General features: G+C 37.2%; 1 protein-coding gene across 5 annotated transcripts in view; it reads left to right on the forward strand.

Moving 5' to 3' along the window:
* The window catches only part of BAZ1A (bromodomain adjacent to zinc finger domain 1A), a 66,823-nt gene that overhangs the window by 43,665 nt on the left and 6,734 nt on the right, over nucleotides 1-16,424 (forward strand). For 3 of the 5 annotated variants that reach the window (XM_051806241.1, XM_051806240.1, XM_051806244.1), the window contains 8 exons: nucleotides 584-708; nucleotides 2,261-2,869; nucleotides 5,339-5,502; nucleotides 5,687-5,841; nucleotides 8,305-8,453; nucleotides 13,182-13,262; nucleotides 15,775-16,022; nucleotides 16,133-16,356. In XM_051806241.1, coding sequence (XP_051662201.1) covers nucleotides 584-708; nucleotides 2,261-2,869; nucleotides 5,339-5,502; nucleotides 5,687-5,841; nucleotides 8,305-8,453; nucleotides 13,182-13,262; nucleotides 15,775-16,022; nucleotides 16,133-16,356 — 1,755 coding nt within the window. The remainder of the gene's footprint in view (nucleotides 1-583; nucleotides 709-2,260; nucleotides 2,870-5,338; nucleotides 5,503-5,686; nucleotides 5,842-8,304; nucleotides 8,454-13,181; nucleotides 13,263-15,774; nucleotides 16,023-16,132; nucleotides 16,357-16,424) is intronic. The other 2 variants (XM_051806243.1, XM_051806245.1) reach the window with 1 other exon arrangement.

Below are 16,424 nucleotides of genomic sequence, written 5' to 3' on the forward strand. Positions count from 1 at the left end.
TGCAGCTGTATATGATTCGAGGAAAAAAACCCAAAGTGTGCATACAATACTATGTCTTTACCTGCTTGAGGAAGGTAGTTAGTTAAATAAATATGCTTCTAAAGGTGAGCATGGGCCAAAGATAGATTTGTGCTATGTTTTGGAAATTATTATTGAGAGAAAATAATAAAATAAATGTAATAATTACATGTGGTTCTGTAGGTTTTTAATTATAATTGTTAGATGAGGCAAAAATGTGAAATAAGCATATTTTGAGGAGGAAACGTTTTTTAGACATGAAGAAAATCCATGTCAACAGAACTACGCTAGAATGTCGCCAAAAAGGATCTGATTATAATAATACTCTTCAAATGAAAGTGTGGATACCAAAGAGCATGCTTTAGTCTTTAATATGGTTTTTTCCTGGGCTTTAATATATTAAGTTTATTTTTTAAAAGCATTATAGATATTTTACTAGCTTAAGTACTTGCAAGAGAAAAATATTTTTTGTGTCAAAGATGGCATATTTTATTGTATATTTTTTATCATTCATCTTATGTGTGGTTTGTTGTTTAGTCACCTTTTGGTTTTTTTACTGTGTCAGGGAAGAGGAACGAGAAGACCTAGATACCAGTACAGAGAGCAAAGAGATTGAGCGTAAAGAGCAAGACATGGACACAGTGACAGAGGATGAAGAAGAACTGGGACCAAACAAAAAACGACGAAGAGGTAATGCTATAATGTATTTGTTTGTGTACTTGTATATATGCATGCATGCCCCTGGGAAGTTCTTGTGTTTTATATAAAAGTATCAGTCTTTCATGTAATATTTTAAAGGAAAAGTGAAAACCCACACCCAAACATGATGATAATGGGCTACTAAGTACATTGAGCCAGCCTGATGTAGTTCTTGTGGTCAGCTGTCTGGATTCCTCTTTTGTCTGAAAAGTCTCAGGCTGTTGCCTAACAAACCATACTGTTGTAAGTAGTGCCCTTAGAGAGAGAGTTGTAGGAGTCCCATCTAATAGAGGATGGTGTGGGTTTGATTCTATTTTTTTAGTAAGCTACAAAAACAACAAGTATTTTTTTTTTTTAAAAGTTAGATTGAGCATTTGGGTTTAGTTTGCCTTTGTTAATGAAGCAGCATGCGTTCTGTATGAAAATACAACCAGTCTTACTGCCAGATTTTATTTTCTCAGCAGTGTACTAGTAGGAGCTGCAGTGCAGTAAATGGTGCAGCCTGCTATTCATAACTAAACAGAGGTGTCACCACAGGAGGGATGAATTGTTGATGGCTTTGGGCATCTAGCTCATCTGTGCCTTTCTGCTGGGAAGGCTTTGTGCTAGTGTCTGTGCCAGTGAAAGTCCTGGATCATTGTGGACTTAAGTTGCAAACTTGTACAGTTCTGAACAGTACCTGGGATGGAAATTGAGTCATTCAGTAATGCAAATTTGCATGTTTACTACAGCTTTAGGATGGCGAAACAATGAGATCCTAAACAGGATTTCAGGTTTCTCAAATACCCATGTTTGAGACATTGTGAATGGATGATGAACAAGTATTATTTCATTCCTGCAACTGGGGGACTGAAGGTCTAACTGGAAACCAGTAGAAATTGAGTGTTGACAGCATCTTGAAGGTTGCATGCATCAGTTAGGAGACATACTTTTCTAGATGACTACCAGAACCTTATACTTTGGTAAACTAAGATGTGAACTGAAATATTTTCATCTGGTACAAGTTGACGGGGAGAAAACAGTAGTATATATATTTAAAAAGAAAAGTTATAAAGTAAGGTACCTGACTTTGCCAAAGAAGCTCATGTATAGGGATTCTAGTCTTGCTTGAGACCTTTGGGAAGTTAAATTGATCATTTTGAGAATGATAAATTAAGTCCAAATCATAGTTTGTATTCAGTAATGAAATTGCTAGAATTTTACGTTACAAGATGCTTCTGTAACATGCTTTTCAGTTCTTAAAAGTTTGGTTCCTTTTTATGGTATTAAAAATAAGTGTCAGTAAGTGAGACTTGGTCTAGTTCCTGCAGAGTGTAAGTGTATTCAAAATGGCTACCCCTTCATCAAGGGAAGCACAGTTAATCACTTGAGTTTTTTTATTAAAACTGGTATTGTCTCTTGACTGAGCTTGATGGTCTTTGACAGTGTAAGTTTAGATAATTGGAAAGTGATAGAACTAAACCAAGCCCTTTACTTGAGCTTTTGGTTAAAAAAAAAAAAAATTATAAGTGAATTTCTACCAAACTTCTTCTTTTAACTTTAGGAAGGAGAGGGCAAAATGGATATAAAGAATTTACAAGACGAGAAGAGACCACTTGTGAAAAGAGTGAACCTCTTGCTGCTGAAGATGAAGAAGCTTTAAAACAGGAGCAACAAAAGAAAGAGAAGGAACTGTTAGAAAAGATTCAGAATGCAACAGCCTGCACAAATATCACCCCGTTAGGTCGTGACCGTCTGTACCGACGCTACTGGATTTTCCCTTCTCTTCCTGGATTGTTTATAGAGGAGGACTATTCTGGTCTCACAGAAGACATGTTGTTGCCTCGAACCTCTTCCTTTCAGAATAGTGGACAGTCTTGCACAAATGAACCTCAGGTATTCAGTAAAACTGGAGAGTCTTTGAAATCCTCTGAATCTACCTCCAATAATGACCAAGATTCACACACCAGTGTTGTTGTAGAGGTGCCAAGGCCAGTATATAAACCAAACCGTTGGTGCTTTTACAGTTCTCGGGAACAACTGGACCAACTCCTAGAGGCTCTCAATTCCCGAGGACATAGGGAGAGTGCCTTAAAAGAAACTCTTTTACAAGAGAAAACTAGAATATATGAACAACTAAGCAGTTTTCCTGTGGAAAAATTCCATATTCCAGGTAAATGAAAGATTTTTGGTGTTAATTTGCTTCCACAGATACAATTTCTATATAATATTCTAGAAACCTCTAATTTTCATTTAATTGTAATTTCTGAAAAATAAGAATTATTCTGAAGCTTGGTTTCATTTGATGGAAAACACACTGTTTTTTTCTTTCCTTCCTTTTTTTTTATTTCCCCTTTTATATACCTTTGTGGTATTTCTGGTGTTTCATGCTAAAAAAAAAAGTAATAATTTTTCTGTTATCTTACTGCTTAGAAAACTGGGATTGGCTTTTAAGCAAACATCCTTAGGAAGTAATTTGACCTTTGGGAAAAGATTAACTGAGGAGTGAAGATTAATATGCACTAAAAAATAGCATAGCTATGTTGGTTAGTATGTGGATTAACATCGGTGCATTGGGATTCTGTGATATTACTCTTCTATTTTTTTTTTCCTTTTTTCTTCCTTTGGCAGGCGCTCAATAGAGGAGGAAACAACAGTATAACAGATATTTTTATGGGTTTCTAAATGTAGGAGTGTACTGAAAAACCATCCTAGACCTAGTATTTAGGGTTTTTTTCCCTTTTCTGCTAGCCCAGTACTTAGCAATTTATTGGCAAGCCGTTAGCTCCAAACACCACTAAAATTCTTTATATACAAGCTTGCAGCTGGATTGCTTATGGCATGTTGGCAGGTGAAGGATGTTACTAAAATGAAACTCCCAAGGGTAATGTTTAATAAATTGCATTTTGTTTTCAATTATGAAAATCAGTGTGAGGATTTTGAGTTATCTATATTGGGACAAGGGAGAATTATTCACAGCAGAGACAAATTCTGTTTTCCTGGAGTGTGTATGCTAGGACGTGCTGTGAGCACATCAGGTACTGCTAAATTTATAACTGATCTACCATTTCTTTTGGTGGAAACCAGCACAGTACAGAGTTTCTGTGTAGTAATTAAGCTTTATTTGGAGGCCTTATGTCTATATTTGTAGGTTTTTGGTTAGAAAAATCTCTATTGTCTTCTGATACATTTGAGTTTATGCATATTTTCCTAATTGCTGCGCCTTTATCTGTATTTTGTGTGTTGCTTTCTGCCCTGAAGCAACCTGATTTTCACAGCCAAGGCAACTTTGAACTTCACTTTAATAGAGATGAAAAAAATTCAAATGCAGTGGTCCAATGCCAATGCTGCCACCACTGTGTGATAGGCAGGGATAAGTGGCCATGTGTAGCTTTGTTGGGAGCTTTTCTGCTGTGGACTCCAGCTGCTGCCCTATTGCCTTCACTCAAATGACTTGCAAGACAAATGAGAACAACTTCGTAATTCTCTTGCACTGTAGACTGCCCTTCTGCCTTTTCCAGTTCCCACTCAACAGAGCATGGAAATAAAATTGATATGTGCTATTACTTGATTTAATTCCAGTATCCATTAACTTCTCCTCATCACTTATTTGCAAAGCAGTTGCTGCTTTTTCAGTTCTGCTCATTGCATTTCTTCTTTGCTTTTAAACGAAAAAGGACATTTCCCGCATCCAGGCATCAGAGTTGCTAGTATACATTTTCAGAATATTTTCAGTTACAGGGAATTGTTTCAGCAATTGAGAGCACCTTAGAAATTCACCTTGTGCTTTCTTAACAACAGCTTTATTGTATTTTTTTTTGTTAAATACCTCTAAGTTCTTGCATGTAACTTCTCATCACTGCACTCAAAAGTTTTAAGGTAAATCCTGTGAACAGAAGTGTTCACCACTTATGCAGATTTGCGAGCACTACTTTAGGATTTGGGCAAACTTTCCTGTGGCTTTAGAGTTTTTGCATGAACTTTGAGTTCTCTTATAAGAGGTTTTACTTGACAGCCCATCATCAACTCTTTCCTAGGTTTCATAAATTATTGTGCTGTCTTGTTCTTTTTTTCCCTGCCTTTAATTAGAGGACACAATAAGTCTGGTCTGTTTGTTTTGTTTAAAAGTTAAGTTTTTAAAAGGGCTTATATTTGTTTTGATAGGTTTTGTGATTCTCAGCACATGTTTGTTTTAAGTGTTTCTGTGATAAAGATCCTTGCAGGAAAGAAAACTGAAGGGTTCTCTTGTAAAGTAAGAGCCATCAAATACTAGAAATGTGACTTTATTATCTTTTTTTTTTTTCTCCTTACACTTATAGCAGAGTTGTTGTTTGCTTATCTACTACTTTAGAAAGCATTTTAAGGCAGAAGAACTACTTTTAAATTACAAGGATTTCCCATTCTATGCGTTGGGATGGGTGGATGCCAATCTAGAGGTCATCCCTCTAAAGAATACTCTACTTGGTTGGTTCAGATGCCTTAGCTGGCATAGAGATGTTGGTGTTGGCAACATCTTGCTACAGGAAGGGAATTTTGAACTCATGTTTACTTGGTTCTGCCCTGTACTACTTTTGTTCCCTTCACCAATGGCTGCTTTAAGGAATAAGGTCCACTAACACCAAATTACTTGCTGTTCTTGCAGACAAACCTCAAAGTGACATCAGACCTCCTTCAGGACGGGGAAGGATGCAGAATGCTCACGATGGCTCTCACCTATCTGCAGAGAAGCAGCTTGAACTGAGACTTAGAGACTTTCTTTTGGACATTGAAGACAGGATCTACCAAGGAACGTTGGGGGCTATTAAGGTATTTGTGACTTGTAGAATGCCTAGGAACACAGTGATGCCATCGAGTCTGTAACTTAAATGGGAACTCTTGAATGCTATGGTTTTACTAAAGGCATAATTAAATTAAATGTAGGGAGTAATTGGCACTAAAAGTTTGTGGCCTTTGATTCTTTAGAAACCTCAAAGTTGTATGTTTGCTTCAGGTTACAGACAGACAGGCTTGGAGAGCAGCCTTAGAACATGGGCGATATGAGTTTCTGAGTGATGAAAACAAAGAAAATGGTATTATTAAAACTGTGAATGAAGAATCTGAAGTAATGGAAACTGATGATCAAGATAAGTTTATTGTGAAAGACAGGTAAGAGCTATAGTTTAAATAATGGCTCTTTGCTATGAGTTTTATAGCAGTGCTCTGGTTTGGGTTTTTGGGGGAGGACTTGGATCTTCAAGTTGTTTTTACCCTCAAATTCCTTGAAATGGTGTTTTTTAAGATTTGAGTTGTAAAACGTGAGATTTTTGCACTGGTTTATAGTCTCTAAATGATGCTGTTCTATTACCATATAAGATTAAGGCACCAATTTTTACAACTTTAGGAATTCAGATATTGTGCTACTCAAAGTGAACATTAATTATCAAAGAAGTAACACGTGGATTAATTTTAAAATAATTTAAAATGCAGAGAAAAACTAATCTGGTAATTGATGTTTTCTTTTCCAGAAGGAAAAAAACCAAACCAAAACAAAAAATTACTTAAATTTGTGGAAAGAGTAAGAGTGTTAAAAAGGAAAGATGGTAATAGTAACAAATTGCTGGTTGAACTGGCCAGTGTACCTCTTCATGAGTCACAGGAAGACCCATCAAGGCAACAGGCCATGGTCTGAATTACTTTTTAGCACTGCAGCAAAAAGGAGATATCATTCATGAAGTTGTAAGATTATAATACTTCAGTAGAGCAAGCTCCAATACAGTAAGAGAGAGGAAACCTCAAATCATATAGTGTTGCAGCTGTAGAATTGTTTTGGGGGACTTCGTTTGGTTTTTAAACAAAGATTTGAAATACGTGTGGGACTCTGATATAAGTTTTTGTTGTAAATCAAATTTCAGAAACTACAGAAATGGTGAACATTTCTAAATTTTTAGTTATCAGAAGTAACATACTTCTTGGAAATAAAGATCTACCTTAATTGACTTAATACATATAAAATTAAATGTCTTGATAGGATATAAATGTTGAAATACTTCAGGAAAAGATTTATTGGAGACAATCATTGTACCAACATACTGTTTGCTTAGGTATTCTGGAGATTATCTGCTGTTGGACTTTAATAAAAATTGAATTTCTGAGTGGACTCTTGAATGTTGTATTGGATGTTAGGAATTTAAAGTTCTCTAAGTTTTTTTTTTCCCTTTTTATTTCAGCTTTCTGAATTAGTATTTTCATATAAGACTGCCCTTCAAATCAGAGTTCTCTAGTTACATGCAAAATGGATAGGCTCATCCTTTATATTAATGACACAATTTACAGATGTTTGGTTCCTGAAAACCACAACATAGAAATATTCCACTGTTTTAATTAAGCAGCTAAAATTTATCTGTCTCCACTTACTTTGGGCACTCGCTCCACTGCCAGCTCTCAATTCTACAGAAGCTTGTTGCTTCATTTTTTTTCCATTTGATACCGACTACCGACTCAATCAGAGTTTCTGAATAAAGTCTACTCTAATAAAGACTTGCATATTAAAACACACTATGGGATTCTGAAATCATGTGACAGATTGCTTTTGATGCTGGGCTTTTTATCCACCTCAGAGCGAGTGACATCTCATTAAGACCTTGGAGTTTGACTAGTGAAATGTAAATAACTATGCAGCTTTCTTTCTGTTTGCTTTCAGGCTCTCAAAATGTGTGTGACTGCAAAATATAATGAACAGCTTTTAAGTGTGAAAAAAGAACAGGGACGACCAAAAGCATTCCTTATGCATCAGAATAAAGCAGAATCCAGAGAATCTTAATTAGTTGTTTCTCTATAAACCCCAAATATAAATTGAATTTTATTTTCATTAGTGCGAGTTGCTCTCCTGCACTATACTTAATGTTTGTGGTTCAGAAAGATTAACTACACTTTGAAATGATTGCTTAGTCTTTTAATCCCATTTTATTGGAAAACTACTTTTTTGGTGTTTTGTTTGGTTGGTTTGGGTTTTTTGTTTGGTTGGATTTTGTTTTGTTGTTCTTTTTTCTTATTTCTTTTTTTATCACCCTTACACGAAGAGTTAGTGTTTTAGAAAGATCCTCCAAGGATGAGAACATATAAGTTAACAATTCTTGATTTACATTCTAAAGTTACATTCTGTTTTTATTTGATTTATTTTCTTTTCAAAAATCTTATGAACTGTAAGAATCTGCGTAGTTGAACTTGTGCAGGTGGAAATACTCTAAAAGGCTACACCTCACCACTGGAAGTGTTTTCACTGAAAAATTATTGGGACTGTACTCTTCACAGACATCTCTCGTAAACCAGCTGATAGATGTTGCATCAAATGTTTCTGAAATCTTAATAATTGTATTGAAATTTGTCATCCACATTTCTTGAAATTTAAATAACTTACCTAAAGATGATTTATCTAGATTAACTAAGCTAATTAAGCAAACATAAGAACTAGGATAACTAATCACACCTGTGCAGTATCTGTTCATGTCCACAGTCCATGCATGTAAAGAAAGTTAAAATAAAAGAATCTACTGTGGATACAGACATGTAGGAATATCTCTGGTATTAAACTCAAAATATTCAAAGATAATTTATGTGTTTCTGTTCTAGACTTATTGGATTAAAAACTGAAGCTCCAAGTGCTGCATCAACAAGCACAAGTACCCCTCAGCCAGTCAATAATGTGGTCCACTGCTTGGCATCTGCACTGCTTCAGATAGAACAAGGAATTGAGCGCAGGTTTCTCAAAGCACCTCTTGGTAAGTCTCGAAATTTAAACTGTATGTCTCTGATGTTGTGTAAGCTTCTGTAACAAACAAACAAACCCCACCCGCCCCAACACCACAGAAAAACCCCGCATGCCAAACCCACTTGCTTCTTCTGAAGGACTGGATGCTTTAGAGCAGCATGTTGGGGGAAAAAACCAAATAATTAATCTACTGCTGTGTAACACTGTAAAACTGAAAAAAGTTAGATTGTTAGTTTTCAAGGCAATCAATCATGAGGAAATATTACTATTTTCTTACTATTCTACTTGTCCTGAACTATATGTATTAATTAACAGCAAATTTTACCCTTAAGTTCATGCTTATTTAACATGGATCGTTTCAGTGACCTTGTTTGTGTGGCCCTACAATTATACTGATGCACTGGGAGACAGATTGTACCCTTAGGCAGGAATGAGTAATCTTTCTGGGGGAATACTCTAAATCAGAATTACTGTTGAGGCCAATATATCATGTTGCTCTACAGTGAGTTTCTTCTGAGTGTTATTTAGGTTGTAAAAATATATGCTGCTTTTTATACTGTTTCTGCAAAAGCAATATAAGCCTTGTTTATGTGGATCACCTTGATCAGAATATTGACTGTAAAATGTGGGAAACATTTACATTGCAGACTTCCAGATTCTCAGGTTTTGCATTTGTGCTGTAAAACTTGGAAATAAAAGGTTGCAAGAAAAATTTAAACCAAAGCAGGATTTTAGCTTGACTTGGATACACATTCCTTCCTTGACTGCCTCTGATGGTGCTCTAGGGGTGAGAGAGAAGATCCAAAGTGCATAAAGTCATTTTGTTTTCCAGTGATACCTCAGGTCTGGATTCCTTAGGATCCTTTTGCAATTCAGAGCTGGAGTTTTGTCTTGGAGAAGTATGTAAAGATGCTTCATCCTTCCCAAGGCCATCCTGTCTGGATGGCACACTGAGGATGAGCCATGCTCTGTGCTTGCAGGACTGCTTTGCTTGTCACCTGTGAGAGTGCAGTATGGGTTACCAGCACAGCACATACCAGGGTCTTCCAGAGCAACAACTGCCACACACCCTATTAGACAATACTTTCCTCTGATAACCACTGTGTACAAAACTCTTATGCTCTGGCAGATGTTGCTGTAGTAGTTTAAGATGAAAATGCAGGTTTTGGTGTGTTAACACTAGATGTTAATGCCCTATGGCACAGTTGATCCAAAGCTGTTTCTGCATCGTGGCTGCTCCTACATGGAGTTTGCTGTCTGGGTATCAGTTGCCACTGAAGATGAGTTTAAGCTAGATTTGTGCCAGAGACTGATGTGCAGACATGGGTTCCCTTCCACAAGCTTTTATTATCGGTGTGATAACCTCTAGAACAGGGAAGTGCAACAAATGATTGAGATGAAAGGGGACAGCATGAGAGTAGTTTGAATCGCAACTGTTTGAAAGCTTTACTTGGCTTAGTGTTTGGTCAACTCAAATATGTCTGCTCTTTCCAAGCCAGGCATGATGTGGCTTATTTCCTACTATATGACTCTATTTGCAACTTGCACAACAGTAATTGACAGTACATCTATCATTTGTCCTACTTACTCTTCATATACAAGTTGTAAATACGTTGTGAATTACATGCCTCCGTTTCTAAACTGGCTTACAAACTTGCCAACAGCATCTTGCTGACAATTCTAAGTTTACCATTCCCTGAAGGGGAAAAACATGGTTATTAGCAAGTTATGGCCACTGATCATACACCCTGAAATAGAGGAAAAGGACTAAAAGAAGAAAAATGTCCCTGAAGTATTGGAGGGAAAGTTTTTTAAGTCCTCCTGTGTCTTTTTTTTTCAGTGGTTCCAACTGCTGTAATCTAATGATGGTTCATTTTTTTACCTGATCTTTTCAATGATGGTGGGATTTCTTTTTTAACTTGGGAATCTTTTTCCCTTTTAGGTGCTTTATATGGTGCAACAAAGAAACTGTATAGGGAAAGCAATTGTACGTGATTTGCATGTCTTAAAATCCCTGATGTTCGTTTTCCATAGTGTGCCCGTGCATCTCTTCTGCTCTGAAAAATGCTAATGCTCTAAGATTACTGTAAGGTATAGAATAATTACATCAGTGAGGAGCAGGAAGGATCCCAGGAAGGATCCTCTGCTCTGGCTCACTGCCTGAACCGTTAAGCAACAGTGTCAGGTTCCCTTTTCTTGCTTTACCTTTGGTGCCAAATGTCTCATGTTTTCGGTTGTGTAATGGGCCACTTTTAGCAAGAGTCAAGTCTGAATGAAAGCAAGATTGCATATGTGTAACAGGCAAAGAAAAGTTCTCTACTTAGCTTGACAAGGAAGTGTTTGTAATACTACTAAACCTCTTAGGGAAAAGTGGACACTGCTTCTTGTTTCAGACTGTCTTGTGCTCAGAGCTGTGATGCACTTTTTCTGTGACCCCTTTAGAAAGTGTTCAACAGTATTCTGATAATAGAAATTAGGTCTAAGTTTGTAACCACTGGGTTTTGGTTTGTGGAATTTTTGTTTTGTGTCACTGTTTTTATATAGATAATTGTGTCTGTACATTCTTTTTTTTCTTTCTCTAACAGGAGTTTCTTTTTAAATAGTTGTTCTAACTATTTAAGGGAACTGCCCTAGACGAAATGCCTTGCATATCTGTTTCTAATGTTAAACTCGATAATCTCAACTTTTTAGGCTGATTTAGTTACCACTGAAGTAAAAACACTGGAAGTCAAGCAAGTGATAGGAGTTCTGTAGGGAGTACAGGGGAACACTTGTAGTAAAAAAGAGTGCCCCTGCTTTTCTGCTTTAAACCAAACTGAATGTGCTTTGTGTTTCATTATTCCAGTTGTTGCTTTCACTGTGAAGTTTCTTTGCCCTCTCTGCCCCCCCTTCATTCTGCTCTGTTCATATTAGGGAATGGAGCCATACTTAACAATTTTTAGTTTTCATTTATGGCTTCTAGTCCTAAGGCCAGCACAGTGAAATTCCCTGCAGTCACTAGCAGGTTTATCTTGGTGTCCTCCAGGGTGCAGAGCAGACAAAGGGGCCCGGCACAGCAATAAAAGGACCAGCTGTTCCTCTCTCCTCTGTTTTTGTTTGAGGCTCTATCAGGCTGCCAAGAGCCTCACTGGTGATTCTGATAAGTTTAGAGTTGAGGTGCATACCAAATGTTCAAGTGGAAGAGCAAGAAAAGACTGACACAGAAGACAGTGATGCAAAAGGAGATCTGGAAACCCCAGAAATGGCCCCCTTGGCCTCACAGAGCTGCTATATGGTCGCTGATCTTCTGTTGTCTGGTGATTAAATGTAACATGATTTGAGTTGTATGCATATCTTAATTATGAACTGTCTTTTAGAAGTCTTTTCATTAAACATTAGCTATGAAAATTTTGTTTTTCTTCCTTCAGTACAAACTGAGGTAATGTATGCGGAGAAGCACGAAAAGGAGGGGGAGCAGTTGCAGTACATTGTTTTCCTGCAAAAACTTATGAGTTAAGATGTAAAAAAGCCTTTTTTTTATTTTAAATAGCTGTTTGAAGGAAACTCTGAAATGCTGCTTCTCAGATAAAAATTACATTTGAGAAGGTAGAAATACAAGCAGTTTTTACTACAGATTTTATTTCTTTTTTGATACAAGTTTACTTTTCCTTACCTTACATTTCAAAATACTTTGCAGTGCAGAAGTAGGGTCTCCTCATTCCTATTACAGAGATATTAAAGTTGAGGTATGAAATGATGAAGTGCTTTGGTTTCCCTGGAGTTCAGTGAGGCAGCCCTCCCAAAAAACCTGCCTTCTGCACTAGTGCAGGACTTCAGTCATTAAACATCCTTCAGATTTTCATACAAAAGGTTGGATTCTAATTCATAGGAGGACCTTTGTGACTGATACAGGGAATAATTTACCTCCTTTTTAACTTGTGCCACCTACTTCTTGCAGGACAAAAAAACCCCAAAACAACTTTTTTGCTTCTTTTTGCTTGTCTTTATTCCATTCCTTTCCTTCTAGATTTTGATTATCTTTGTTTTCTCTACTGTCAAAGTTGTTTCCTTTGAACAGGGATGGGATTAGTATATCTGCATACTTTGTTCTCATGCTTTCATTACTTCCCTGTGGAGTTTCATGAGCAGAGGCAGCAAAGGTGGAAGTGAGCTTTTTTATGATGAAGAATTTTTGTTTACTCTTCAGAGAAGGCAGTCAAAGAAGGTATACCTTGTAATTGAAACAGATGAGGTTTACCATGGCTCTTCCTTCCTGGGAGGTTAATTTAATCACTCAAGAACACTCCTGCAGAACAATATCCAAAGCATGTTGTTTCACATGGACAGATGAGCTCCTTCTCTTGGCCCTTGACAAGTGTGCCCATAAACTGGGTACATTTTCTGAGAATTGAGGAGGTTCATGGTAGCACAGACCACATAAGCTGTTTGCTAAGAAAGAAACCTGTGGTCAGTATCTACTCCTGTAGCCATTTGTACCGGAGATGGACAGAAAGGTAAGGCAGGGTAGGCTTCAGAGCTTTCAGTTCAAGCCTTCTGTTTGTAGTGGGAGTCAAAATAAATCCTGGAATATGCAGTTCCTCTGTGCACATTACTCTTCACTTTTCTGCGTGCACATGTTCGTAACTACTGTTTTAGTTATGTTTTTAGACTATGCAAGTATGGACTATAAAAATTAATTAAAAATAATTTACCATGCTTCAAAAAGGTATTTGAAATAACTCTATGAATTTAATGTTAGGTAATGCAGAAGATGATGAAAGGAACCACTGGGGGTATGAAAGGAGGAAGAGAGTGAAAGACAAGACTAGTCAGAGAGATGGTAAATTTTAAATGTTACTTGTATTGCTAAAAATTAGAAAGCATTGAATATTTTATCAGGTTTTCTTTTTTGTTTTTTTTTTTTCTTAAATAATTTTGTAACCAGTTCCTTACATTGAAGGAATTGTGGTATTGAAGCCAAAGGTTTAAACATGGGTACTGAAACAAATACAGCTCAAAGATTAAAAAAAAAAAATAAAAAATTTCTGCAACCAGAAATAAAGAACTGTATTTTTTTTATCACTTTAGGACAGAAATTTGCATGTTCATATAATCCCATTTTTTTCCCCTCCTTCCTTTTAATGTCCTCATTTTTTTGAAACTCCACAGCATTGTGCAACTGCATATCCTTTCTAGAAATACTAAAATGGAAACCCCTTCCCTCAACTCAATTAGCTATTGATAGATGAGTGCACAGATCTGTCAAACAACTTCATTTGCATTGTAGCAAGGCTTGGAGGACTTAGGTGACGGAGGGGTATCCCACTGTGCAGTGTAGAGCTGCTAAGACACAAAGGAAGAGGCCGTTTTTCCCTCCATGCTAACAATATAAATGAGAAAGATGATGGATGGAAGAGAGAGGTGTTATTCTTATTTTACAAATTGGGATCTGAAAACAGTGGGTGTTATTTGGTGTGTTCCTTTCAGTGGCAGGACATGCTGAAGCAGGTTGTGGTCACTAATTTCCATCTCTACTTGCCCTGCAAATCTGCAGTTGCAGTATATTTTTTGTGTTGTGTGATGAATTATATCAGTGAACCAATCCAGGCTAAAAGTAACCTCCAAATAAAAGTAATAATGCTGAAGCTGCCGTTATCAGCAAAAGAAATACTTGTCAAACTATGTGTATGCTTAAGATAATGTCTTTCCCAGAGTTATAGTAGAAATCTGTTTTAAGCAGGTTTAATTTTCTTAACTGAATTTTTAAAGAAATACATTGAGGTATGCTGCAGTGCTGTGAAAAGCACTGTCCTCAGAAAACTGAACTTGATACAGGAAGCCTAAGGACGAAGTAATAGGAAATGTTAGGAAATACAGCTTTATATTTGCAGTTCACAAGTGGCTGTATTTTATTTATGAAGCTTTATTGCCTGTTTACCCTCTGCCTTCTCCCGTCATTTCTCTTGTGCTGCTGCTAATGCAAATGTATGCAAGATTAGACAAATCCTGGCAGCCAGTTGATGAGAAGGCAGAAAGGCCTTGCCAGGAGAGTAATTAGTCTCATTTTTGTTCTTTCATTTTATTCGTTATTAGATATTTTGTCTTCTGATTCTTGACAATAAGTCATTTGGCAGACAGGTGCATCATAGGCCATTCCTGTGCCCACTGTGACTAGTGCAGCAGGCAGGGAGGCATTATATACTGGAGTGCATCATTAATCCACTAGAGATCATGCAGTAGTAACTGGACTATCACTTTCAGAAGGGAAGTCTGCAGACATTTCCATTATCAAAAGCACTGTTTTATTGTCTCTTCCTGTCCTCAAACCTTCTTTCTTGAAAATGCAAAAAATAGCTTTCAGCATTAATAAAGAAATTCACTTTCTGCTCAGCAGCAGCAGTGCAGGGTATCATTTCCACCTTCTTGTTTCCCTTAGGTCGTTGAACAGCCCATTTGTTTCTGTGGTTCCCAGCTGCTCATTCCTGTTTGGTGCTGCCCCCCCATGCTATTCTGTGTATGTGTTTGTCTGGCTGCTTCCATGGCCTGGATTGCTAACCAAACCTGTTTGAAAATACAATCTATTTTCTTACCCCTGTGTCCCCTCCATTTATTTCTAATTTAATTAGGATCCCAGGTCTTACTTGGTTTGACACTCAATGTGTACCATGGATTCCTATGTGCTACGTTGCTTATAAAGTATTGAGGAAACAGTTATATTTCAACCAGTCCAAGTCACCCAACCTGGTTAATCACACAGATGCACAGGTTCTTTGAAGGCAGAGTGCAGGGCAGGAATGAAGGCACTGAGGCATGGGCAGAGGGCTGAAAGGCTCTCTGCTAGACTATACTGGAGCATGTGTGGGTGAGAAGTGCTCTTTAAGCTGTTTTTTGCCAGTGAAGTTTCAGGTACTTCCTTTAAATGTAAATATTTTGGGATTTCAAAAGTTACATACAAGGAAAAGTAAATTGGACATGTGATTATTTTTTTGTAATCTTAAGTAAGCTTTGTTTATATGTTATAAATCAAATAGTTAGGTTTCCAGGTTGACATTTGAGTAAGACTGTAACATTTTAATCATGATCTATGTATGTGCAAGTTCTAAGTTGAATATGTATGGAAGAGTAAAATCTCAAAGGCTTCAGCAGCTTGGAAGCTAAGGAGAAAATATTCAAGTCTTGAAGAGATAAGATAAAGGTTGTAATATTATCCCAGTTTACTACTGCTGTCTGTTTGACAGTCAGAGTTTTACTTTGACTGTCTAGAATAACCTGGATCTTTGTAAAAGGAGTGTGATAATTCTGGTTTTTTTGTTGTTTTTCTTTCTTTTTTAAATCCCCTTCTTTAATGGAAGATGCCAGTGATGGTGGACGGTCTTATAAAACAGTTCTGGATCGCTGGAGAGAGTCGCTTCTTTCTTCTACCAGCTTGTCCCAAGTCTTCCTTCATCTGTCCACGTTGGATCGAAGTGTCATCTGGTCCAAGTCCATCCTCAATGCTCGCTGTAAGGTGTGCCGAAAGAAAGGCGATGCGGAAAGCATGGTGCTGTGCGATGGCTGCGATCGAGGCTACCACACTTACTGCATCAGGCCCAAGCTGAAGGTATCTCAGGAAAAAGAAGTGCTTCCTTTTCACACAGAACTTGAGTAGTTTTTATAACTTAGTTGCATATTGCTAATGCTGATTTATTTTTTTTCCTCTTCTGTTTCTAGGTCATTCCTGAAGGAGATTGGTTTTGCCCAGAGTGCCGACCAAAACAGCGCTCTAGACGCCTCTCCTCCAGACAGAGGCCTTCTGTGGAAAGTGATGAAGAGACTGCTGAACAACTAGAAGGGGAAGAAGAGGCAAACTATGATGAGATGGGACAAAGTGAGGAAGAGCATTACGAAGAAGAGCAAGATGAGGAGGATGAATCTCAAGAGGAGGAAGAGATAAGGTAAATAGATGTCTGTTAAATGAAAATATCTTGATTATTATGTGGAATAACTGTTCACATAAGCATGT

The sequence above is a fragment of the Manacus candei genome, unplaced genomic scaffold, assembly GCF_025592945.1.
Source record: "Manacus candei isolate 608988 ecotype Guabito, Panama unplaced genomic scaffold, ASM2559294v1 h1tg000067l, whole genome shotgun sequence".
Lineage (NCBI taxonomy): Eukaryota > Metazoa > Chordata > Aves > Passeriformes > Pipridae > Manacus > Manacus candei.